The following is a 25,742-nucleotide window of genomic DNA, read 5'->3' on the forward strand; positions in this document are numbered from 1 at the left end:
CGGATTGATGTATTATTCCACAGGTAACCCATTTTTATATACAATAGGGAGTGATTGTTCAATTCATCTCCCGATGACTGTTCACCTTCCCAATTTATTTAGTTACATAAAATTCTCAATCATAAATATTAGGTTTCAACAGGGATACCTCTCTAACCTTGCATCAGAAAGTCATTATCTTCTAAGATAAATGAATAACTCAAAGCACTCGGAAAACTAAGCTGGACTAGGCAACATTGACAGATTCCTAACTGCGGGTTGCGGACTTCCTTGGAACGTTTTAGTGTGTGAAGAAACTAGTCCGACTGCTTGAGTTGAATCCCTGGCCTCTATGACTATTTCCATGCTGTTGTTTGGCTCTGTCTCTTGAACAATTCCAGCGGTTCCACGCCTTTCTTTGTGGAGATTTAGGGAATGTCTGCACAAAGGGCAGGAAGAATGCGAGACAAGCCATGCATCGATGCATTCCAAATGGAAGCGATGATTACAATTTGGCAGCACTCTCACCTTTTCTCCTTCCGCAAATTTGGCCAGGCAGATCGGACAATCCATTGGCACGGGCGTTGGCTTTGATGCAGCGCTGTAAACGATAACGGGCAGTGCTTTCAAATCGCTCTTCGCCATCCGGAGAGAGAAATCATCAGATAAGTCTACCTCGGCCCGACCCCTGAAGCATGGAAGCCATCTAAGAAACGAGTTGAGTCCGATCCCAACAACGAGGGCACCTAGCAAAGCGAGGAGAATGAGTAGTGGACAAGATTCCATAGTTCGATTCATCGGGTCGAGTTTCGTTGGAGAAGGTGCACGAGGGCTGGAAGTCAATAACTGCCCCCACTTCACAATGGGAAATCTACATTTCTCTGCAACTCATTGACTTTTCTCAAATATCCAAAGTCAAATGAATCGAACCTTCCTCGCTTGAGAAACAAAATGATGAATATTTGTGGAATCTCCTCCCCCGCATGACTCTCACCTATAGTTACCCCCTTCTCCATATCCGCCTACAAATGTATAACGTTAGGAAAACAAAACAAACGAGGACCAATATTGCAAAGTTGCTTCGATCACATGTCTATCTGATAGATCAGATCTATGCCGATCATATCCTCATTGTTTCTTATGTTTCTTATGATACAACAGCTCAATAGGAATGCTCAACACTCTATGTCACTCCTGTCAATCCTTTTATATTATCAAGTTTAGCAACTTAAATTCTAATTTAAATAGTTCTCGTATGATCAAGTTGAACCATATTAATTCTAATTTAATATCTCATGTTTCAGCCTGCGACACCTTAAATGTAATTTAATCTGTCATGTTTAACCGATCATTATAATTAAATCTCTAAAAGGTTTCCCTACCCTGCTCCTTCGAAACTTATTTACTATAAAGTACCTTTCTATCTTTCAAATCAATAATATTTCATTCGATGAAATTTATGAAACCTATTAGTAAATGAGACTATATCACGTAGCTACGGTTACGATTGGGAGGTTCTACCTAAGTCGACTCCCCACTTTGTTGGTGAGCAAGTAACTTTTGCGTACATTCCAAAAAATATTAATATCCAAATAGTTTATGTTAATTGAGAATAAATATACAATTATAAATTAAAAACTATACCACTATAAAATATACAACTATAAGATTCGTTTTCCTGGATAAGCTAAAAAAAATTATATATCCCAAACAGTCTAACCAATTAAAACTCTCCATACAATATTTTATAGATAACTACCCATAAAAAAGAATAATTACACAAATTTAATAGCCTAATCCTTTGCAATGTTCTCTATAGATAACTACGCATTTAAAGCTAATTATACATATGTATTATCCCAATCCATATCTACGTGTTGACTTGTTGTGGCTTGACCCGGGTTTAGAAGTGTTTTAGCCAAACAAATCACACACTATAGGCCCTTTCGGCAACAGCTCGTGGAGCATGGATTGAAGTCTCACCCGAGGTAGTAGGGGAAGGTGCTGGAACTAGGTTTCCGCACCCTAGGGATGTCTTGATGAGGACTGGAAAGGTCACGAACCTTTCTGCGCACTTGCGCTAATTTGTACAACTTGTCTGGCCTTTGCGTAGCACAGCGTCGAAACCCTTCTTAGATTCTTATAATTAATGTGCTCATTATAGATCTGATCTACTTCTTAAGGTTTTAATCAAGCATTTCAATAGTAATAACAAGTGTGTGCAATCATAGACATGCATAAACCTAGAACATAAACAAACAGATAGATCTGCGATAAACACACAATGATTCAAAAACACTTACCTTTATTTATCTCCTCTTCAGTACAACCAGATTCACCCTGCGCACTCAGCTGCACGGGTCCATACACACAGTTGCAAACTCTACTAGGCCTCTGCGCACTCAGCTGCAGAGCCTCTATCTATCTACTAACACCCTCGACTCGAACTTACAGACACAGAGAGAATATTGCCTTCATAAACCCATAACATTCAAGATCAAAACTCCAAAAACTGCCTTCTAGCCTTAGAGCCTTGCTCTATTTATACCTTCCCCATGGTCCGAATTACTTTCTATTTTCTTACATTATTTTCGGGTGGACAACCCTTTGACTTGACTCATTACAATTCGCGCTTCGCGCTCTTCGTGGAACCTTTACCATACTTTTACCCAAAATTGTGAACTTTAAGCCCCAAAACCGTTACGCAGGGGATCCGGTGCCCAACACAATCATTGTGACTCATCCTGAGTCACTCGGCTGGTGCGGAAATCTTCACGGGGAAGTTATCCAGCAACTTCTGCGCTTCGCTTATGCTCACAACAAATTCTTCTGCCATCTGTTGTACCCATTGTATGCGAGCCACCGATGCATCAGTATCAGTTTCAGTTGCTTGTCCGGGTTCATATACTGCTTGCATGTGTGCTAACTTGCCCTCGATGTTGGTGGAGACTGCGAATGCCTCAGCAAGACAAGGCTGGAGACATTCCTTAATTACTGCTTCGTTCTGCAGAACGGCGTTAACTTGTGTCTTAAGAACCTGGGTCTCCCTCATCTTGGCTAACCGTTTGCGCGGTAAAATTTTTTTAGGTTTATGCTTAATTTTTCTACCATCTTCACGGATAAAAATATTTTTATACCACTTTAATGAGTAATTAACTTACAAAAATCACTTTTGACTATTTTATTTTAAAAATGTTACTTCGTAGCATAGTTCCTTCCTTCTTTAAATTTAAGAAGAATCTCATTGTCGAATTAATCATATCAAACATATTTTCTCCACTACATTACATATGCTCTTGCATATTCCCTTCTGATTCAAATTTATGTTTCAAACAATGATATTCCTATTACCCATGAGATCCACATTTAAAACACAGGCTTACATATCCCTTATCATAATGTCTTCAACTATAGTTCAGACTAGTTCTTTTGGGGTAATTAGCTTGTCTAATTCTATGTTGTGAGGTGTTGGTCTCGCTTACCTCTTACCAAACGGTTCACCTCTTTCTTAACATTGATATTTTCTTCTTATACATTAATCTCTTTACTTGCTTTACTATTGTTCCTCTTTTGCCAATGTCTTTTTTATTTATAAAGTCGACTATTAAGTAATTTAAGTAACAAAAAAAATATAATTCATGAATTTATTTTTGAAAGAGAAATAGATATTCTTTATATATTAAAAAATATTTTCATTTTCTTTATTCATATGACTATATCTAATGGAAATTTTACAAAATTATATATATTGGTGTTCTGTTTGCATATTTATTTTATATACATATATATTTGTTTGATTTTAGACATTTGTGATCTATACTGATTTTTTTGATAAATTCTTTCGAATTAATCACATAATGAGTTTTTGGTCGATATTTCAAACCATCTAATGTTCATCATCAAGAAAAAGGTGAAAAAATCACTGAGTCAAAATGTTTAAATAGCAATGATGCATATGTTGGAGTTTTAGCAGTTAGGAAATAGCTGTTATGAATTAGTCGTTAAAAAATTAGTTGAATAAATTTATTATTATTTTGTTATGTTTTATTTTAATTTATTAATATTTTAAATTAAAATAATATTGAATTCAAAATTAGTTAGATTAATTTAATAATATAATAAGAATTGAATATTTAAAATTAAGTTTAATATGGTTATTATTAAAAATTAATAATATTTAACAATTATATTTAAATATTGGGTAATATTTTAATAGGGAGGTCAAAGAGGATATAAATTGCAATATAAAAATAAAACTAATAAATTATTAATTATTATATTTATTGATATATATATATATATATATATATATATATATATATATATATATATATATATATATATATATATATATATATATATATATATATATATATTAATCAAAAGACGGTTGAGATCCAACTTCTACTTAACTTCCAACCATCGTCCCTGTTAAGATTAATAGCACATTTTTCAATTTCAATGGCTTCTCGAAGCTTCCTATGATGGAAGTGATCAATTTGTAGAATTTTCTCTTCAAATCAATAACTCACTGATATCGTGTAGAAATTTCACCAGCAGATCAAACTGATATATGGAATGTGCTAAAGCATAATACTAGATCTACATCTACCATAAACTTTGCGGAAGCTAATCAACCATGAGCAACATCAAGCATGAACACATATAACTGATAAGAAGGAATCAATCACACATAACACAGAATAATTTATTCGGGAAAAGCACCAGCCTAAAACCCCATCTCTGCATTATCAATCAAGTGGAAATCCTCAACAACATACAAAAAGAATCAGCTCAAAAGCTATTCTGCTCTCTTTGTACTCTGATGATGTAGCTCATGGACTATCTAGGCCTGTATATATATGCTCCACAAGTCCTCCAAGTCCCTATTTCTTTGGGCAATTTTGTTTGGGGTCCAATTACAAAACATATGTGAATTGGCCCCAAATCGTACCTGTTGTCAACCTCAAGTCTAGCAACGCAATACTTGAGGACTCAAGTTCCTCCTGCATGTAAGGAATACTTACTAGAAATATCCTAGTATCTTATAGTACATTGTCCCACATCTGATCTCAAATGGGTATCTATCTGAACTGACATGCATTATTTATCCATGAGAAAATACCAGTTATCTAAAATAATAGTTGTCACATGCATGCAAGCATCAACAAACTATATCTCATTAATTTAACAACTTGTTAAATTAATCTAACTGAACTTGACTAAGTTAAACTAAGTCAACTGATCCTCTCAATATAGAACTCATCCTTAATTCCTTTGATCCGGATTTAAACAGGAACGCAACTAATTATAGAGATAACCATATACACAAAGATGCAGCGGAAATAATACTTCATTTCATTAATGGAAAATACTGAAATATGCTTACAAACAGAAATGGCAATAAACTAGCTAGGGCGATGGTAGCTTATCTCTGAGAAGAGATGTGATGGCTACATGCCTCTGAACTGTGTTACAATGAGGCTCGAAGGCCTATTTATTGTTGAGAAACAATGGAAAAACCCTTAACATTCCAAAACCTAACCCTAGGAGATGAAACCCCAAACTGTGGGCCCCGTTTGGGGGTAAGTTGGTACATCAACTTCCCGGGGTCGTAACTTTGGCATATGATCTCCGTTTGACGCGTACAATAGCTCATTAGAAAGATCTATCCGAGCACTATCATTGTTGGAACGGGCAACACCAGTCCACTCCATGGACTCGTGTTGCCCCCAGATTCCCAAAAAAACGTCGTTTAGGGCCTCAAAACGGCTCCGGAAGTTCAGGACCCGAAAAACTGCTAAAAATAGTAAGTTGTGCTACAATTAAGGAAACTGAAAATGCTGAGAAAGACAATGGTGGGGGTCCAGGTGGACTTGGCAGGTGGCCACCAATATCCACCTGGATCATTCCTCCCCCCTTAGGAAGCAATGGTCCCCATTGCGTTGAGCTCCTCCATGAGATGAGGAAACTTCTGTTGAACTTGTTCCCTGGTGAGCCACTTGCCCTGCTGAAGGAGTTGGCCCGCTTTGACAACTCGATACAGTTGGATATTCTGTTGGCGAGTGTTCTTGATCTGTGTGTCCATGATCCGATCAGTTGCAGCTTGTTCCATGCAATCTGGATTTAATTCTGTGGGTTTGAGTGGTTCTGCAATGTCGGATGTGTCTAGCAATGGTGGAAAGTATGGCCGAAGGCAGTCCACATTAAATACTGGGTGCAGGCCAAGGAATGGGGGAATGCTGAGCTCAAATGCATTGTCTCCCATAGCCTTAGTAATGGTGTAAGGACCATATCGGAGTGGTCTCAATTTCCGATAGGCTCCAGTAAGGCGTTCCTTTTGCAAATGCAACCAGACTTTGTCGCCCACCTGAAACTTGTGTGGCACCCGATGTTGATCATGTCGCTGCTTGTACTTGGCATTTGATTTCTCAAGAATGTCATGGACCTGCTGGCGAATATGTTGGATGCGCTCAATGAAGCTGGTGGCCTTATCTGTTTCGGACTGGACATGAGCTGAATTCATGTGAGTAGCTGCAAGTGGCATGGCCACATCAATGGGGCATAGTGGCTGGAATCCCAAACCCACCTGAAAAGGGCTATGGCCAGTGGAGCTGTGAAGAGCTCGGTTGTAGCTGTGCTGAACGTAGGGGAGGCTCTCGTCCCATGTGCGTGGATGCTTTGAGTTATACATGCGCAGAATGTGCACAATCATCCTATTGACAACCTCTGTCTGGCCATCAGTTTGAGGATGGAAGGCTGTGGACTTCGTGAGTTTGGTGTCCAGCATTGACCAGAGACTGGACCAAAAGGTGCTGAGAAACCGACTGTCCCGATCTGAGATGATAGACTGTGGGATCCCAAAGTGCACCCACACTCGTTCAAAGAAGAGTTTAGCAGTGGCTTCTGCTGTGATATTCTTCTTGCAGGCCATCATAATGGCCATCTTTGAGAACCTGTCGACGACCACAAAAACACAGTCATTTCCATGCTTAGTGGAAGGAAGGCCTGACATGTAATCCATGGAGATGGATTCCCAAGGTCGACTAGGGGTAGGCAACGGGGTATAGAGGCCTTGCTTCTTAATGGTCGGTTTGGCAATGGCACAGGCAGTACATGATCGGATGTACTTCCCAACATCCTGTCGAAGATTCGGCCAATAGAAATAGTTTTGCAGTACTGCCACTGTTTTCTCGACCCCGAAATGCCCAGCAGCCCGACTGTAGTGTGCTTCCCAAATCATCTTGGCACGCTCGCTTGAAGGAACACAAAGGTGACCGAGGTGGCATAATAGGGCATCCTGGAGGTGAAAATCTGCAACCTGCCGACCCTCCAAGAGTGTCTGGTATGTGTGGCCGAATTCTGGGTCGCTTTTGTAGAGAAGTGGCCAATCAGAAGTCTCGTGCCCGCAAGAGTTGAGCACGGTGGTTAGCGCCATGATCGGTGGTCGACTGAGGCAATCTGCAACATTATTGGTGCTGCCCTTTTTATACTTGATATTCAAGTGAAACTGTTGCAGGTATGTAGACCACTTCTGATGGCGATCATTCTGCAATTTCCCTTGGGTCTGTATGAACTGCAGAGGTCGGTGGTCTGTGTGGATGACCGTTTCCTTCCCCAAAATGTAATGCTTCCATTGTCGGCAGGCCTGTACAATGGAATACATCTCTTTATCATAAGTGGGGTACTTCCGGACTGTGTCTGAAAGTGTTTCACTGTGATATGCCACTGGATGTCCATGTTGAGTAAGGACTGCCCCAATAGCATAGTCAGAGGCATCTGTCTCGACCTCAAATGGTTGTTGTAAATCTGGTAACGCGAGCACTGGTGCCGTGCAGAGGCGATCCTTCAACTCCCTGAATGCCTTCTGTTGAGATTCAGACCAAAAGAATTTTGCTTTCGCCCCGCCCTTGGTGACTTGACTCAAGGGCCAAGAAATATGAGAAAACCCCAACACAAACCTGCGGTAGAAGTTGGCAAGACCTAGAAAGCTGCGGAGCTCTGTTAGAGTGGTTGGAGAGGGCCAATCCCGAATGACTTGGACCTTGGCTGGATCGACATGCACCCCCTGTTCATCAATGATGTATCCCAGATACTGAACCTCGGTCATGCCAAAAGTGCATTTCTCCAAATTGGCACATAGCTTGTGTTGCCGCAGTGTTTGGAGAACCTGTCGGATGTGGTGGAGGTGCTCTTCCCAACTCTGGCTGAAGATCAGAATGTCATCCAAGTATACTACTACAAAGGAGTTGGTGAATGGCCGCAAGATGTCATCCATTAGCCTCATAAAGGTTGCAGGAGCATTCGTCAATCCGAAAGGCATGACCAACCATTCGAAGAGGCCCTCCTTGGATTTGAAGGCAGTCTTCCACACATCTGAGGGTTCAATTGGTACCTGGTGATATCCTGACTTCAGATCGATCTTGCTGAAATATTTCGCCCCCTTTAGTTGGTCTAGGAGGTCATCAATCCGCGGGATCGGGTACCTATTACGGACAGTGATCTTGTTCAGCGCCCGATAGTCAATACAGAGTCTCCACGTCCCATCCTTCTTCTGTACCAACACTATCGGGCTCCCACAGGGCGAAGAACTCGGACGGATGTGACCTTTCTGCAGGAGCTCCTGAATCTGCCTCTTGATTTCATTGTTCTCCAGAACGGAGCGCCGATAAATTGGTCCATTGGGTAGCGGCGCACCTGGGGTCAGATCGATGGAGTGCTTGACTTGACAGTGCAGAGGAACCCCTGCCGGGGAGGTGAAGATGTCTTCGTACTCCTCCACAATCTTGTCCATCTGTAGCTGCCGTGCAGAGGGACCCCGTTTGGAGGCCGCGGCCACTGTCTTCTTCTTCCCTTGAGGGCGTATCATCAGGAAAACAAATTTCCTGGTTTTGGAAATGATCTTACTGCATTGTTTTGCAGTAATCAAAGAGATGGCGGCAGGTGGTGCTACCTCTGGTATCCTGAACAACTTATTTCCCAATGTAATAATAACAGCACGGGGCCTTGATTCATACACAGCATGTCGCTTCCACAAGTATGGTTGTCCTAGTAATACATCACAAACTTCAAGGGGAGCAATGTCACACAATACCTCATCCGTGAAGGGCTTGATGTTGTATGGAAGGCGACACTGCTGGCTCACGCGAAGATCTCGCCCTTGGTGAAGCCACCCAATGGTGTATGGTTGTGGATGTGCTGTGGTCGGTAAGCCCAACCGCTTCACGACCTCTGCCGAAATGAGGTTCTTTTGACTCCCGCTATCAACAATGAACTGTATCGGGGAGCCCTTTACCCACATCTGGGAGTGGAAGAGACGCTCCTCCTCCTCTGGATCTTCGGGTTCATTTTTCTGGATCTTTGCGGTAGCAACAGTGGCGCTGGGATCCGCATCAATGATCTGCTTCCCTTTTTCATACCCCTTATCGGGTTCTGACTCAGAGTCGGAACATGCATCTGATTCTGAAACCTTTAGCTCAGCCACCAGTGACTGCTTGGCCCGACACTCACTTGTGTTGTGAGTGGAGCTCTTATGGAACTCGCACCATTTTCCAGTGTCCTTTCTCGGCTTCGCGGCGTTGCTCTTTGCTTGCAGCTTCGGCTGGTTGTCTTGGGCTGTCCCGCCTTGGCTTTGTCCTTTGTTCTGTGGTTTAGGGGCACCTTTCCCCTGCTTTGGATTCGCAGATCCAAAGTCTCGCTTCTTTTGTTTAAACTTCTGCTCGACCTTGACGGCATACCGGTATGCTGCGCCGAGCGAGGGGATGTTTAGGAACTGTATTTCTTCCTGGATGTACTTGTGCAGGCAGCCACGGTATTTGAGTATCAAATGTTGCTCCGAATCCTTGATACCCAACTTTGTGCGAAGGGTATGGAAAAGATTGGTGAACTCCGGCACGTCTTGGTCCCTTCCCTGCCGCAGCGTGGTCCACTTTATGTATTCATCCTCATAGCTTCCGACAGGGTAGTACTGCTCCTTGATGGCATCCCGGAACGAATCCCAGGTGGGTGCGGCTGAAAATAGTGAGCCAGTACTTTCATCCTTCTGCTCGCAGTAGGTTTCCCACCAGTCCTTGACGTGGGGGGCTGCTTTGAGAAGAGCAAAAACAATCTTTTCCCGACTCGAAAATTCATGAACAGAAAAATAACCCTCTAGCAGATTTAACCATTTATCTACGGCATCAGCGTCTATCTGACCCTCGAATATGGGGATTTCAAAATTAACTTGTACCTTAAAGGGTGTGGCGTTTCCAGAGGAGCTGCTGGAAGCCGATGCGCCGCTTTGGGTAGCCGCTGAAGGATCTGCGCAAAGCTGTCCATCATCGCGTTCCGTTGTCGCTCGAGTGCTTCTTCGAGCAAGATTTTGATGGGATCTCCTGCCCCCTCGTCTTTCTTCTCGTCCGCCATGGGAGGCCGTCGGGATTTGCGAGGCTGGTCTTGCAAAGGTTCAACCAGTTCAAGCCCTAACTCCTTATATCCCGACCTTGTTGGGGACATGCAAAGAAAAACAGAGAAAAAGCAGACCGCTCTGATACCACTGATCCGGATTTAAACAGGAACGCAACAAATTACAGAGATAACCATATACACAAAGATGCAGCGGAAATAATACTTCATTTCATTAATGGAAAATACTGAAATATGCTTACAAACAGAAATGGCAATAAACTAGCTAGGGCGATGGTAGCTTATCTCTGAGAAGAGATGTGATGGCTACATGCCTCTGAACTGTGTTACAATGAGGCTCGAAGGCCTATTTATTGTTGAGAAACAATGGAAAAACCCTTAACATTCCAAAACCTAACCCTAGGAGATGAAACGCCAAACTGTGGGCCCTGTTTGGGGGTAAGTTGGTACATCAACTTCCCGGGGTCGTAACTTTGGCATATGATCTCCGTTTGACGCGTACAATAGCTCATTAGAAAGATCTATCCGAGCACTATCATTGTTGGAATGGGCAACACCAGTCCACTCCATGGACTCGTGTTGCCCCCAGATTCCCAAAAAAACGTCGTTTAGGGCCTCAAAACGGCTCCGGAAGTTCAGGACCCGAAAAACTGCTAAAAATAGTAAGTTGTGCTACAATTAAGGAAACTGAAAATGCTGAGAAAGACAATGGTGGGGGTCCAGGTGGACTTGGCAGGTGGCCACCAATATCCACCTGGATCATCCTTAATCAGTGGAGCAATTCAAGGACACATTCCCCAATTAGTGGATAAATAATTGCATGTTCTCACAAACACTTCAAGTTTTCTTTTCCTTAACTCATTAACTCATGGAGAATTAATTAATTAATATTCCAAACTGTTGGTAAGACCAAATTCGAATTTACTTCCTATAGATAGACCAGGGACTTCTATAAATAGGAAAGGACCCAGAAATGCTATTTTTAGAAGATGCTATTTTTAGCACTTTCACCTCTCACCCAAGGTGGCCAAAATGCTCATTGGCCAAATTACTATTTTTAGAAGTGTTATTTTTAGCAGTTCTATATTTAGCAATTTCTAAATTTACATTTCTTGTTGCACATTTTTCAACACTCCCTCTCGACAAGAAAGCCTTCCTCTCGAACTCGATCCTGTAACTCTGGAATGTTCAGCATGCAACACGTCCACCAGGTCTTCTTGCTCCAACAAATCTTGGAACAAAAACACTCCCAACTGACCACTCTGTTGGGCTAGAACATATTCTGATGCTGAAGCTCTACCTGCTTCTGACAAGTGCTCCCTCTCTGACATCTGCGCTACTGCAACATCTCCATGCATCTCGCACCATTGCACACCTCTTTATGCCACCTAGCACTGTACAACACACTTGTGCCTCTTGCATTGCTACAGCCTGCATGCTATGAGCTGTCCTTGGATTCGCTACACTGTAGCTCTCTCTGCCTCTCCATCAGCATCTGTCTCTATCCAACCATTCAGTTCCTGCTACTCCACATCGGGGCTCCTGTAGCAAGGTCTCGTCTAAGAGGTTGGGTACCTCATTGATCCTGCCCCTCATCCTTGGGATGACCACTCCACATCGCCCCACCTCCTACCTGGAGGTATGGCTGCATGTGATCCCTCTGCCCACCTGGCTTGAATTTTATCCCTACTGGAGGTCTCTGCATGAGTAGATGTCTCTACTTGATCTCCTCTCAGCTTCCCTTATTGTGGCTACTCTACAACCTCCTAAAGCTGCTGCATCAATCGTGGCTCCTCCACAATCGTCTGATACTTCTTCTGGCGCTACATGTTGAGAGGAAACATACCCTCCCTCTCAACCACCAAATCTCCATCAGTTGCCTTGCTGCTCAAGGCTTTGCATGCATCTTGAACCTCAAGAGCATACAGGTTCTTGACCCGTGAACCAATCTGCTTCACCTGTCTAGTGATGATGTGTCTAAGGAAAACCTTTCCCTTACTGAAGATTACACCATAGCCTATGTCTTCCAACATCGCAATCGACACCAAGTTTCTCTTCAGTCCTCGTACATACTTGACATCATTCAAGGTAAGGCGAGCTCCATGCTCCCTCTGAAAAATAACCATGCCTACACCTGAGACACTATAGTACTCATCATTACCCATCGCTATGAGTATCTGGAGGTCTTTCTCCTCCAAAGTACTGAACAAAATCTTGTCACTGGTCATGTGGAAAGAAGTTCCACTATTAAGAAACCAACCACTTCCCACCATAGATGAAACCATGCATGCGAAGAGTGTGAAATCCAACTCAAACTGCGAAGCAAGTGCCTCACCTTCAGATCCTTCCCCAGATCCCTTCTTGGATTTCCTTTGTGGACAATTTACAGCATAATGGCCCACTTCATGATAATGAAAGCATCGCACTTTCGATTTGTCAGCCTTCTTCCCACCATTGGAAGAACTAGATTCGGAAAGAGAAACCTTATCCTTCCCCTTCTTTGCCTTACTCGCTAAGGCACAGTTCTCCTCATCCTCCATGGATGAAGAACCGTCTCTGGTGCTCCATCTGATCTCCTCCTGCATCAAATCCGACCATAGTCGTTCCCAATCTAGGAGTTTCTCCCTTCCATTAACCGAGTCTTGGTAGCTATGCCAGCTCTTAGGAAGGCCAAGTAGTGCTAGACTCACCATATCATCATTCGTTGTCACAACCCCTACACTTGCAAGCTCATCCCTGCATGTGATGAGCTTGGTCAGATACATAGAGATCGTTTCATCATTTTCACACTTGATCTTTTGAAGTTTGTCTTTCAGTGCCAGCTTCCTCTGATCACTGCTATTCTGATAAAGATCTTTCAATGTTTTCCACATTGTAAACAGAGTCTCCTTCCCATGGAGGCTTGAGACAATGTGATCTCGCACTCCCTCCAAGAGAATTCTCCTATCTCTACCCACACACTTCTTCCATTCTGCCAGTTGAGTAGCATCAGTAGGCTTAGGGACTTCTTGATCAATGAAGTCCTTAAGGTCGTTATCTTCCAATACTACCTCCATGCGATCCTTCCAAGCTATATAGTTTGAGCTGCCATCAAGGGCATACTCAAGCCTCAAACCATAGAACGCCATCGGTGAAATAGATGTGATAAGAACTTGAGATCTATATCCTGAATAATAAACTTCGAATTTCTTCTTGTATATTGTTCTTCCTTGATCACCTGTGCTCTGATACTATGTAGAATTTTTCTACGAATCAGCTACCTATGATGCCATGTATAAATTTCCACCTGTAGATCACCTGGTAATGCAATATACTAAAGCAAAACACTTGATCTACTTCTACAAACAATTTAGCGGAAGCTTAATTGAACATGAGTAACATTAAGCATGAACACATATAAATGATAAGAAGGAATCAACCATAACACAGAAGATATAACCTGGGGAAAAGCACCAGCCTAAAACCCCATCTCTGTATTATCAATCAAGTGGAAATCCTCAACAACATACAAAAAGAATCAGCTCAAAAGCTATCCTGCTCTCTCTGTACTCTGATGATGTAGCTCATGGACATCTAGGCCTGTATATATAGGCTCCAAATCATACCTATTGTCAACCTTAGGTCCAACTACGCAATACTTGAGGACTCAAGTTCTTCCTACATGAAAGGAATACTTACTACAAATATCCTAGCATCGGATAATACGTTTTCCCACATCTGATCTCAACTGGGTCTCTGTCTGAACTGACATGCATCAGTTATCCATGGGAAAATACTCAGTTATCTGAAATAATAGTTGTCACATGCATGCAAGAATCAACAAACTATATCTCATTAATTTAACAGCTTGTTAAATTAATCTAACTGAACTTGACTAAGTTAAACTAAGTCAACTGATCCTCTCAATATAGAACTCATCCTTAATTCCTCAATCAGTGGATCAAATCAAGGACACATTCCCCAATCAGTGGAGAAATAATTGCATGTTCTCACAAAGACTTCAAGTTTTCTTTTCCTTAACTAATTAACTCATGGAGAATTAATTAATTAATATTCCAAACTGCTGGTAAGACCAAATTCGAATTTACTTCCTATAGATATACCAGGGACTGCTATAAATAGGAAGGGACCGAGAAATGCCATTTTTAGAAGATGTTATTTTTAGCAATTTTACCTCTCACCCAAGGTGACCAAAATGCTTATTGGCCAAACTGCTATTTTTAGAAGTGCTATTTTTAGTAGTTCTATTTTTAGCAATTTCTAAATTTAAATTTCTTGTTGCACATTTTTCAACACAATCTTGGTGATGACCAAGGAATCTTTGATGTAGACATGGTGATTGGATTTCACTACATGTTCAGCTAAAGCCGAGGAACGAGAGCGGTTGTGCTTAATATCTGCTGCATGTTCTTGGATTCTCTCGTTAATGGAGTGGCCAGTTTCCCCAATGTAGGGAATCCCACACGAACATGGGATGGAGTAGACCACTTTCATGTCTTTAGGGTTTACAGGGTCTTTGACGGATCTAAAAGAATTTCTAATGGTATTAATGGGTTTGAATGATTTATATATATACTTGCTAATAATATATAAAAAATTCCCTTTAAATTTGTTACATCATATTCTCAACAATAATTTTATTTTTTTCTTTGATTTTGGTCCAAAAATAAATAAAATATTTTCAACTAAAATGTAACATTTAATTTCAATTCCTTATAACTTATAGAGATCACCTTAAACATTTGATATATATATATATATATATATATATATATATATATATATATATATATATATATATATATATATATCAGACCATATAATATTTGAAATGTGGATATAGAAAATATTAATTTTAATTATATAGTTAATTTTAATTATTAATATAATTTTTTCTAGTAAACTATAGTAGTAGACTAATAATATGGCAAATATAAAATTCTAGTAATCTTTATAATTTTAAAATATATGTACAGAAGATATTTTACTAAATACACTCCTATGTTATAGGTCAATTTTTACATCATAAAAGTCTTTAACAAGTTCATATTTAATATATTATTACATCTTGTTTAACTAATCAATTAATTAATTTAAATTTAATTTACCACAAACAATTAATTAATTTAAATTTAATTTACCACAAACTTTATCACTGGCTTGAAATAGTGTTTATTTTTTTATAGGGTTGTCTTTTTTCATACTCTACTTCTAATTCACCTTCATAAAAGTCATGGAATCTCAAGCTATATTTATTTCAAGATAGCAACAGTACACTACATTCTTGTCGAAAACTATGTAATATTGTAGTTACCTCTTCCACTTTGTTCATATCTACCTCATCCAATTTGAATACCTCCTCTTTATTATAGCTAATTTTTTAAAATGAGCCGAGGGGGGTGCCACTTTGGCTAGTGAATGTACTGCTAAAGCTGTTATGTTGATGTGCATGTCACATGTTCAAACCTTGACTTACCCATGGATTGTGCTTGAGCGCTGTGTGGTTGCATCCCAATGTTATAGTGAGAGCCATCGAAGATAGACATGATAATATCCTATATAAGAACATAATCACCTTATAAAATGGTGACAAATTAGGTGTGATTTTTCTTGTAACAAGCATGCAAGTGGCCTTGAATCTCATTGCTTTAATGATTTGAACACTTCTATGAATAAATATGTGAAATGTGTGATACAAGATATGCAAATTTGTGTGAGTAAATATGTGATAGGAGTTGAAATATTAATCTCACTTTTAGTTAGTTGTAAGTTAGGTTTCATGACATTTGATTATGTTGTATGTTACCTGTTATAGACATTTCAGTTTTACTTGAGTTATATTCCATAGGTCTGGAGTTTTACTTCAATCATTTATTATTAATGTTTACAATGTAATCTATTTAGCCATTTTAAATATTAAAACGAATAATCTCTACTCCATTTTTCGATTTCATTCTTTATCAATAATTTATATGTTTAAAATGCACAATTTATATCTATTTATAAAGTTTATAAATCATAAGATCATGGTGCCAAGTAAATTCAAATTAAATTTTGATTAAATAAAGATAATAGAAAAATGTGCCATATAAAAAGAAAATGTTTATATAAAAAATACCAAATTATTTGTAACATGGCTAAAATAAAATTATAAATATGAATATCTAGAAAATAATGTACAGATCTGTTACATCTAATTAAAATAAAAGCGCTCAATTCCTAGAAAAAATTTATCATACATAACTTCTTAACTTTATTAATAAAAGAGCTGACAAAAATGTATGTATTTATAAAACCTTCTCCTATGATTTCTGATCTTTGTATGAACTCCGCGTAATTCTCTGTAAATGAAACAAATTTTAGTGGTATCTTATTTGTTTCCGAAATAAATAACACAAAATAAACTATCTACCTTCCCAGTTAAAAAACATAAAGCACTTGAAGTATGGAATAGTTTTTTAAACCAAGATAGAGAGGAATTATTAAAGAGTTTAGACTTTTGTGATTTATACTTGATTATTAGAGATTTCAGAAAGATCACATAAAGAATTATTTGTCAATGAATTAGTGTGGTTCATCATAACTTGTCCTGACGATAAACCACACTAGTTGATTCGTCGACAAATGATTCTCTATATAATTTTGCTGAAATCTCTAACAATCAAAGATAGAGAGGTTGAAACGAGATAAGATAAAGATTAAATCATACATTGACGACCTGCCGTAACAATACTTGAAGACTTCATGACAACTGACGACGCATAACGATAAGTATTATGTATTATATTCAATTCAGCAGCGAAAGGCTGAAGAGCTTCTAGACTAACGTGATAACCTGTGCATTCAGAAGTGCAGGTCACGCATACAAACCGAAAAGGGACAGTGCATAAACTTCGAAAACTAAGCTCTTAGTTGACGCCATCAAGTGAAACTAACTGCCCAGCGCTGAAAATAAACACAGAAGTTGCTCGTAAAAGACAAGAAACATTTTTAACCTCATTCGAGATCCTTACCCTGATTAGGGTTAGGGTCATGGGACTGCCATGACCCGAACCTACATTAGGGTTACGGTGACTGGAAAAAGAAAGATAAACGACGATTCCCATCCTATAGTTACAAAATATATATATATATACAGCCCGATATCTTACAACTGCAATTATAGCACCACACATTGCCTCTATTTTGAGAAACTGCCATCTTCATCGATATGAGATACCTCGCTAACCTTGCATCAGAAAGTCATTATCTTCTAAGGTAAATGAATAACGCAAAGCACTCGGAAAACTAAGCTGGACTAGGCAACATTGACAGATTCCTAACTGCGGCCTGCGGACTTCCTTGGAACGTTTCAGTGTGTGAAGAAACCAGTCCGACTGCTTGAGTTGAATCCCTGGCCTCTATGACTATTTCCATGCTGCTGTTTGGCTCTGTCTCTTGAACAATTCCAGCGGTTCCACGCCTTTCCTTGTGGAGATTTAGGGAATGTCTGCACAAAGGGCAGGAAGAATGCGAGACAAGCCATGCATCGATGCATTCCAAATGGAAACGATGATTACAATTTGGCAGCACTCTCACCTTTTCTCCTTCCGCAAATTCGGCCAGGCAGATCGGACAATCCGTTGGCACGGGCGTTGGCTTTGATGCAGCGCCGTAAACGATAACGGGCAGTGCTTTCGAATCGCTCTTCGCCATCCGGAGAGAGAAATCATCGGATAAGTCTACCTCGGCCCGGCCCCTGAAGCATGGAAGCCATCTGAGAAACGAGTTGAGTCCGATCCCAACGACGAGGGCAACTAGCAAACCGAGGAGAATGATTACTGGACCAGATTCCATAGATCGATTCATCGGGTCGAGTTTCGTTGGAGAAGGTGCACGGGGGGCGCAAGTCAATAACTGCCCCCCACTTCACAATGGGAAATCTACATTTCTCTGCAACTCACTGACTTTTCTCCAATATCCAAAGTCAAACGAATCGAACCTTCCTCGGTTGAGAAACAAAATGATGAATATTTGTGGAATCTCCTCCCCCGCATGACTCTCACCTATAGTTACCCCCTTCTCCATATCCACCTACAAATGCATAACGTTAGGAAAACAAAACAAACGAGGACCAATATTGCAAAGTTGCTTCGATCACATGTCTATCTGATAGATCAGATCTATGTCGATCATATCCTCATTGTTTCTTATGATACAACAGCTCAATAGGAACGCTCAACACTCTATGTCACTCCTGTCAATCGTTTTATATTATCAAGTTTAGCATCTTAAATTCTAATTTAAATCGTTTTCGTATGATCAAGTTGAACCATCTTAATTCTAATTTAATATCTCATGTTTCAGCCTGCGACACCTTAAATGTAATTTAATCTGTCATGTTTAGCCGATGATTATAATTAAATCTCTAAAAGGTTTCCCTACCCTCCTCCTTCGAAACTTATTTACTATAAAGTACCTTTCTATCTTTCGTATCAAAACTTACGTATCAATAGTATTTCATTCGATGAAATTTATGAAACCTATTAGTAAATGAGACTATATCACGTAGCTACGGTTACGATTGGGAGGTTCTACCCAAGTCGACTCCCCACTTTGTTGGTGAGCAAGTAACTTTTGCGTACATTCCAAAAAAATATTAATATCCAAATAGTTTATGTAATTGAGAATAAATATACAATTATAAATTAAAAACTATACCACTATAAAATATACAACTATAAGATTCGCTTTCCTAGATAAGCTAAAAAAAATTATATATCCCAAACAATCTAACCAATTTAAAACTCTCCATACAATATTTTATAAAAATTATATATCCCAAACAATCTAACCAATTTAAAACTCTCCCTACAATATTTTATAGATAACTACCCATTAAAAAAAAAAAAAAAAATTACTCAGATTTAATAGCCCAGCCCAATCCTTTGCAATGTTCTCTATAAATAACTACGCATTTAAAGCTAATTATACATATGTATTATCCCAATCCATATCTATGTGTTGGCTTGTTGTGGCCTGACCCAGGTTTAGAAGTGTTTTAGCCAAACAAATCCCGCACTATCGGCCCTTTCGGCAACAGTCCATGGAGCACGGATTGAAGTCTCACCCGAGGTAGTAGGGGAGGGTGCTGGAACTAGGTTTCCACACCCTAGGGATGTCTTGATGAGGATTGGAAGGGTCACGAACCTTTCTGCGCGCTTGCACTAATTTGTACAACTTGTGTGGCCTTCGTGTAGCTCAACGTCGAAACCCTTCTTAGATTCTTATAATTAATGTGCTCATTATAGATCTGATCTACTTCTTAAGGTTTTAATCAAGCATTTCAACAGTAATAACAAGTGTGCGCAATCATAGACATGCATAAACCTAGAACATAAACAAACAGATAAATCTATGATAAACACACAATGATTCAAAAACACTTATCTTTATTTATCTCCTATTCAGTACAACCAGATTCGCCCTACGCACTCAGCTGCACGGGTCCATGCACACAGCTGCAAACTCTACCAGGCCTCTGCGCACTCAGCTGCAGAGCCTCTATCTATCTACTAACACCCTTGACTCGGACTTACAGACACAAAGAGAATATTGCCTTCATAAACCCATAACATTCAAGATCAAAACTCCAAAAACTGCCTTCTAGCCTTAGAGCCTTGCTCTATTTATACCTTCCTATGGTCCGCGGACCATGGGCAGGCCGACTTACTTTCTATTTTCTTATATTATTTTCGGGTGGACAACCCTTTGACTTGACTCATTACAATTCACGCTTCATGCTCTTCGCGGGACCTTTACCATACTTTTACCCAAAATTGTGAACTTTAAACCCCAAAACCATTACGCAGGGGATCCGGTGCCCAACACAATCATTGTGACTCATCCTGAGTCACTCGACTGGTGCGGAAATCTTCGCGGAGAAGTCATCCAGCAATTTATGCGCTTCGCATATGCTCACAAAAAATTCTTCTGCCATCTGTTGTACCCATTGTACGCGAGCCACCGATGCATCAGTATCAGTTTCAGTTGCTTGTCCGGGTTCATATACTGCTTGCATGTGTGCTAACTTGCCCTCGATGTTGGTGGAGACTACGAATGCCTCATCAAGCCAAGGCTGGAGGCATTCCTTAATTACTGCTTCCTTCTGCAGAGCGGCGTTAACTTGTGTCTTGAGAACCTGGGCCTCCCTCATCTTGGCCAACCGTTTGCGCGGTACCCCTGACATTATCATAGGCTTGTTGTAACTCCTGTGCTTCTGTCTCCAACCGCTGTAAGGTTGGGTCTTCCTATAGTGAAGTGACTGTGACAAGTGACTGATCCAACAAGCCAGTGCACTCCTGCATGGCACGTGCTATTGCTTCCTGCCCAGATTGAATGACGCCTTTACGCTGCTCTGTGACCTCCGGTGGTGTAAAGGGCTGCGATTTCAATTTTAGTTCTGCGATCTGCAAGTTGAGGGCCAACTAGATCCTTGCTGCTTCGTCCTTTGCTTCGTGGAATCCACTGGCCAACTTGTGAATCTATTTGCCAACAGGTAAATCAGCCGCAATCTCGAACTCAGGGACACGACAACATGCTTCCTCCACAATTTTCTCCAATTGTCGGTTTTGTGGTACTGCTATATCACGTTGGAGGCTCAACTGCTCGATGTTAATTCGTTGCTCACTGAGTATCTGTACCGCACGTCCTTCCCTAGCGCGGAGCTCCATCGTTGCGCCATCCTAGAGCTGGTATAAGCTCTCGTGTGGGAGGGCAGCCAAATTTAATCCAAGTCCCGTAAGCCGGCCTACCACAGCTCTGTCCGCCGCGTTATCTGTTGTCAATTCTCCTGTTAGGAGTGCGATAGTATTAGCCATTTTGGCCTGTAGCAGCTGCTCAATTGCTGACATACCCGTAGCTCCATGGGTAGCGAACATTCCCGGCTATGGGGCTCATGCTCTGAGTTCCTGTAGTTGCATGCTGAGCACCCCAACACAGTCTACTACTCCATCATGGCCTCGTCGAGTGCCTCTTGGGTGACTTCGCGAACTGTATCCCCTATGTCACATAGGTCACCTTCGGTCAATGTGATAAGTTCCCATCCAACTTGGACGCCTTGGTCTTCTTCCGTGATTGGGACCGTTCTATCGCGCGCGGTCGTTTTAAGGGTGAACAGGTGGTGGTTGGTGTCGTGCCTTCCGTCACTGTATCCATGTCCGGCTCTGTGGTCACATTCGGGCCGCTTTCGTCCTCTGTTGTAGCAGCCCCTCCTGTTGTCGCCTTGCCTATGGAAGCCTACGCTGCCTCCCGAGCCGCCCGTACTTCCGTAGCGAGCTGTTCGTTCCACTTTTGTTGTGCTAAGAACTTGGCCTCTGCCTTTTATTTTTGGATGGCAGTCTCATCGCGCCCTACCGCATCTGGTCCGCGCCACTCTGGTGGCCAAGTATCAATCACCACGAAGATAGAATCTATCGAGGGAAATGAAGGGAAGCATGGTCCACGTCTTCTTTGGATCTTCGCGCGTCCCGATGTATACATGGTGCATATCCGCCTTAAAATCGGCCACGGTCTTCACACTGTCATATACCTCGGCAAATAGACGGAGCTGTTGGTTGATCCACTGTCATATCCTTGCATCCATCAATATCCAGAAAATCTTCACTTCTCGGATTCTTGTGGCATCCCTCGTCGCCCACAGCGATGCGTATTTCATGGCCTCCGGCCAATCCTGGTCTAGGGACGAAAACTAACTATCCTTGGGTAGTTTGCCTGTAACTAATAGGATGGATAAGAGCAACTATGCATAGTGAAAGGTCTTACCCTACTCGTGAGCCTCCTCACAGTTGGTCAGGAATTTGTCGCGGAGGAACTGCGCCCAATTGAACTGAACCCCTTCTGCACACTGCTCTGCTAACGCGAGGACCGTTGCTAGGACCTCACTGCCTCGGCATTTTCTCATCACCTTTCCTGCCAGCAACTGGGTAGCAATGCAGAACCCTTTGTCTTGAAAACTAGTAATAGCATACCCTCTCTGCTTTTTCTCCAACTTATATTTCTTTTTCATGGCTTCCACAAGCGTTAGGTCACCACTCATGTAAAATATTTCCGCGGGGTCCCTTCCTTCACAGGGGAGCCAAGAAATCCTATGAATGAGCTCCACCATGATGGGGATGGGTTTGTCTAGCCATAAGTACCCATCGTGCACCAGGCAGAGAAGTTGCCTGATGACCAATATTGTAATGGGGGCCCGATGAAAGTGTGGAATTAACAGGAGGTGGAGTAGCCCGGCCTCCTCCACCTTTCGCAACCATTTCTACGGATGTAGTGTCATAACGACCCCCTTCGTGATTTGTTCCATCAGCTCACTAGTTTCTAAATGGGGAAACTTCTCAGTATCTGCAAGGTCCTAGTCTTCAAATTTCATAGTGGGGATGCGGCCAGTTGTCGTTCCTTCAAACGGAACCCCTTTGGGGAGGGACGGGGTTATAAGTGTGTTTTTTATAGCATCCAAATCTTTAGGTACCTTAACCCTCCCTTTCCATGGAGGGACATACTTAGCCCATTTTGTTAGAGCCCATACTGGCTAGATATCTTCTTCCATCTCTTCTTTTGGTTCTATTTCTTCGACAAAGGTCGGAGGATCCTCTTCCTCTTCATCGCTTTCAATAGTAACTGTTTTACCCTTTTCCTCCATCGACATTTACTGAATCGTAGATTTCGCAGAGATATCCGGACCGGTCCTACTACCTGTGGGTCCTTTTTGGTCCGCGATGTCTGAGGTGATTTAGGGATCTCAGCTATCCCTCCTCCCTGCGGCGTAGGGTTCTGTGTAACATCCTTGGTTGTGGACATCGTCCGAATTAGGGACTCCTGCATATCCTTCGACAATGATTAAAACCACGGACTTCCTCGCAGTAGTGCCTCACTCGTCATGCTCCTGTCTGCTGGATAACAGGGCGACTCAATATGAAAAGTGCCAAGGGCTGGTTGGTAGCACGCTGCGAGTTCTTTATATGTCTCTTTGAATTTAAATTCGACCATTCCCCCCTTTCGTGGCTCATTAATGCGATTATGGCAGTAGAGTCGTTCAATCCTGTGTCTTAATTGCCCACCGTCCGCTCCTCGGTGTCTTAAATGGGACATCTTGTCATGAATAGTATCAGTAACAGTCACCTTCCTGTTGGCCCACGCAGTAGCGCAGCCTCCTCTACGCAACTGCGACCCTGATGACCGACTGGCCCTGCGCAGAACCTTCTTTCCACGCAGCTCTCCTTCAAACTTGTTTATAGTCCCCTGCCTCCTTTCAACTCCTTGGAGCACTGAGACTGTGACCCCTACGGATAGTCAGGTGGTCGTACCCCTGGTGCGAAACTTCAATTTTCCTGCTATACCGGGCTGCGGGCATGTTTCGAGTACCTTTGTATACGGTAGCCTATCACATTCTGCTGTATATGGTTCACGCCCCTATTGGTGCGGTTGCAGCCATGATAGCAGGGTCACAGCTTGTTCCAATACTATAGTAGGACTGGCTAGGTCTAGTCCCCTTAGATTCGCGAGGCCCACTCACGCGATTCCGATTTTCAGTTGGCGGATTTCGGCATCCAACATCGCGCTTTTCCTCCAAAACCGTACCCATTCTTCATCGAGCTCGCGAAGTCTCAAGCTGCTGCGTCGAATGGCTTCCTCCAACTGCTGAATTCCTTTGCCCAGGTTCGTGCGTTCAGTTCGAACAGCAGGGGCGGTGGTCGGGGAAATTCTCTCTGCCTTCCTAGTTTCCTCACGTTTGATCTCGGACAGGGTTATATTCGTACTCCCTATTTTATTTATGGTCCTATTGTCCCATCGAACCCTTGGTACACGCAGATTGTTCATGCTCCTACTTATTTTTCGAATGGATTTGTCGCGAACAGCTGGCGGAATGCGTTGCTGTGGCAAATTCTGATTTTTTATTCTTAGTCGGTTAGGCGGTTGCACAACATACACTTGCATCCTACGCCACTGATGGATGCTCAACCCACTTTGTCCACCAAACCGTACGCGCACCTACCTTCTACATTCGCGCCAGTCCCTCCTAGTCTTTAGACGTGTACTCCTCCCTTGTGCAGTTGTTGCGCCTAGCGCCCCTGTTTGCACACCCTACCGCTTTTGTTCCAGTATTGCCTTTTCGCTGCGGTCTACAGGTTCCTCGACATTTGTTGCACCTACCTCTGTCGGTAGTTTCCTTGCTTCTATCGTTACGCAGTGCAGCGATCTGACCATCATATTACAATTTAGCATTGTTACCTCATGCAATCGGTTCTGCCATCGCTCAATCTCTTGGTCTGAATCCGACATGCAAGGACTGTCACGTTCCCATGAGATTCTCCTGTCTGATGTCAATTCACCTGATCCTGATCTTGTGCTGTGATCTGGTAGATACAGTCCAGTTCATCGTCACTGTCCTCATCATGCACAGGCTCAGTGTAGCGCATTCCTTCAGCTGGGTCCAGCGGAACCCCTACGCATAGAGACTTTTTCTTGAATATCATTTTCCGTCTCTTTAGGTTGATGACTCCATTCATATCCGTGGCACAATCTATTCCTAACAATGCAGGGTACGGGTTACTGTCATCCACAATTTCTATTACCTCAAAATCCATCTGAGTACTTATGCTACGCCTTCAACGTCCACTGTCACCCCTTGCAATCTTCCTATCGGTAAGATCTTTTGTTGGTTGGCCATCCATAATTGAATAGGAGACCACTGTAGCGAGGGCCTACCCATGTGTTCCCACGTCTGTTTTGGCAGCACATTCGTGTCTGACCCCAAATCCAGGATGACCTGATCCATCTCATACTCACCAATTTGCGCCATCATTCGCATTTCCTGCCCAGTGCGCAAAGCATGTTTTCCAAGTTTCCGGACCATGCGTGGCTCTCCTAACCCTGCGCACCTAGTGATCAGTTCTTGTAGTCCCTTAACTACCTTGTTGTCGCGTAGCAGCTTCATACATGTCTCCAAAAAGGTAGTAAGTATACAAGGATCCATTCCTGGCTCAAGTGGATCCTTACTACCTAGAGTAGAGGCTTCCGTGAAGCTCTTTTGAGCTTCCTTAGATGCTCCCTTCACGTGTTCCATCTCAAAGTCAGGTTCCTTTGTAGGAACATCGCGAACCTTCACGTCTTCTCCGGGCTATTTCCTCGCATCTTCCCTTGTAGTTGCGCCTCTCCTAAGTACCATATTTACGCTGGGATCCTCTTCGCGTGGTTCAGACCTCATCATTTTGATATTTTGAGTTGGAGTAGGTTGTAGTACCCCCTTTTTGTGCATTTGGGAAATCAGCGTCGGATAATCTACCATTTCATGGTCAAACTGCTCACAGTACGGACACGATATT

General features: G+C 42.0%; 1 protein-coding gene across 1 annotated transcript; it reads right to left on the minus strand.

Annotated features, from left to right (window-relative positions):
- Nucleotides 1-17,670: 17,670 nt before the first annotated feature.
- LOC149265335 (RING-H2 finger protein ATL78-like) lies at nt 17,671-18,231 on the minus strand. Its single transcript, XM_089403223.1, has one exon. It carries the CDS (start codon nt 18,229-18,231, stop codon nt 17,671-17,673), a length of 561 nt encoding a protein of 186 aa, XP_089259349.1.
- Nucleotides 18,232-25,742: the final 7,511 nt, after the last annotated feature.

This window comes from Pinus tabuliformis, chromosome 6, assembly GCF_031772625.1.
Source record: "Pinus tabuliformis cultivar Carrire ecotype Pingquan chromosome 6, CPIR1, whole genome shotgun sequence".
NCBI lineage: Eukaryota > Viridiplantae > Streptophyta > Pinopsida > Pinales > Pinaceae > Pinus > Pinus tabuliformis.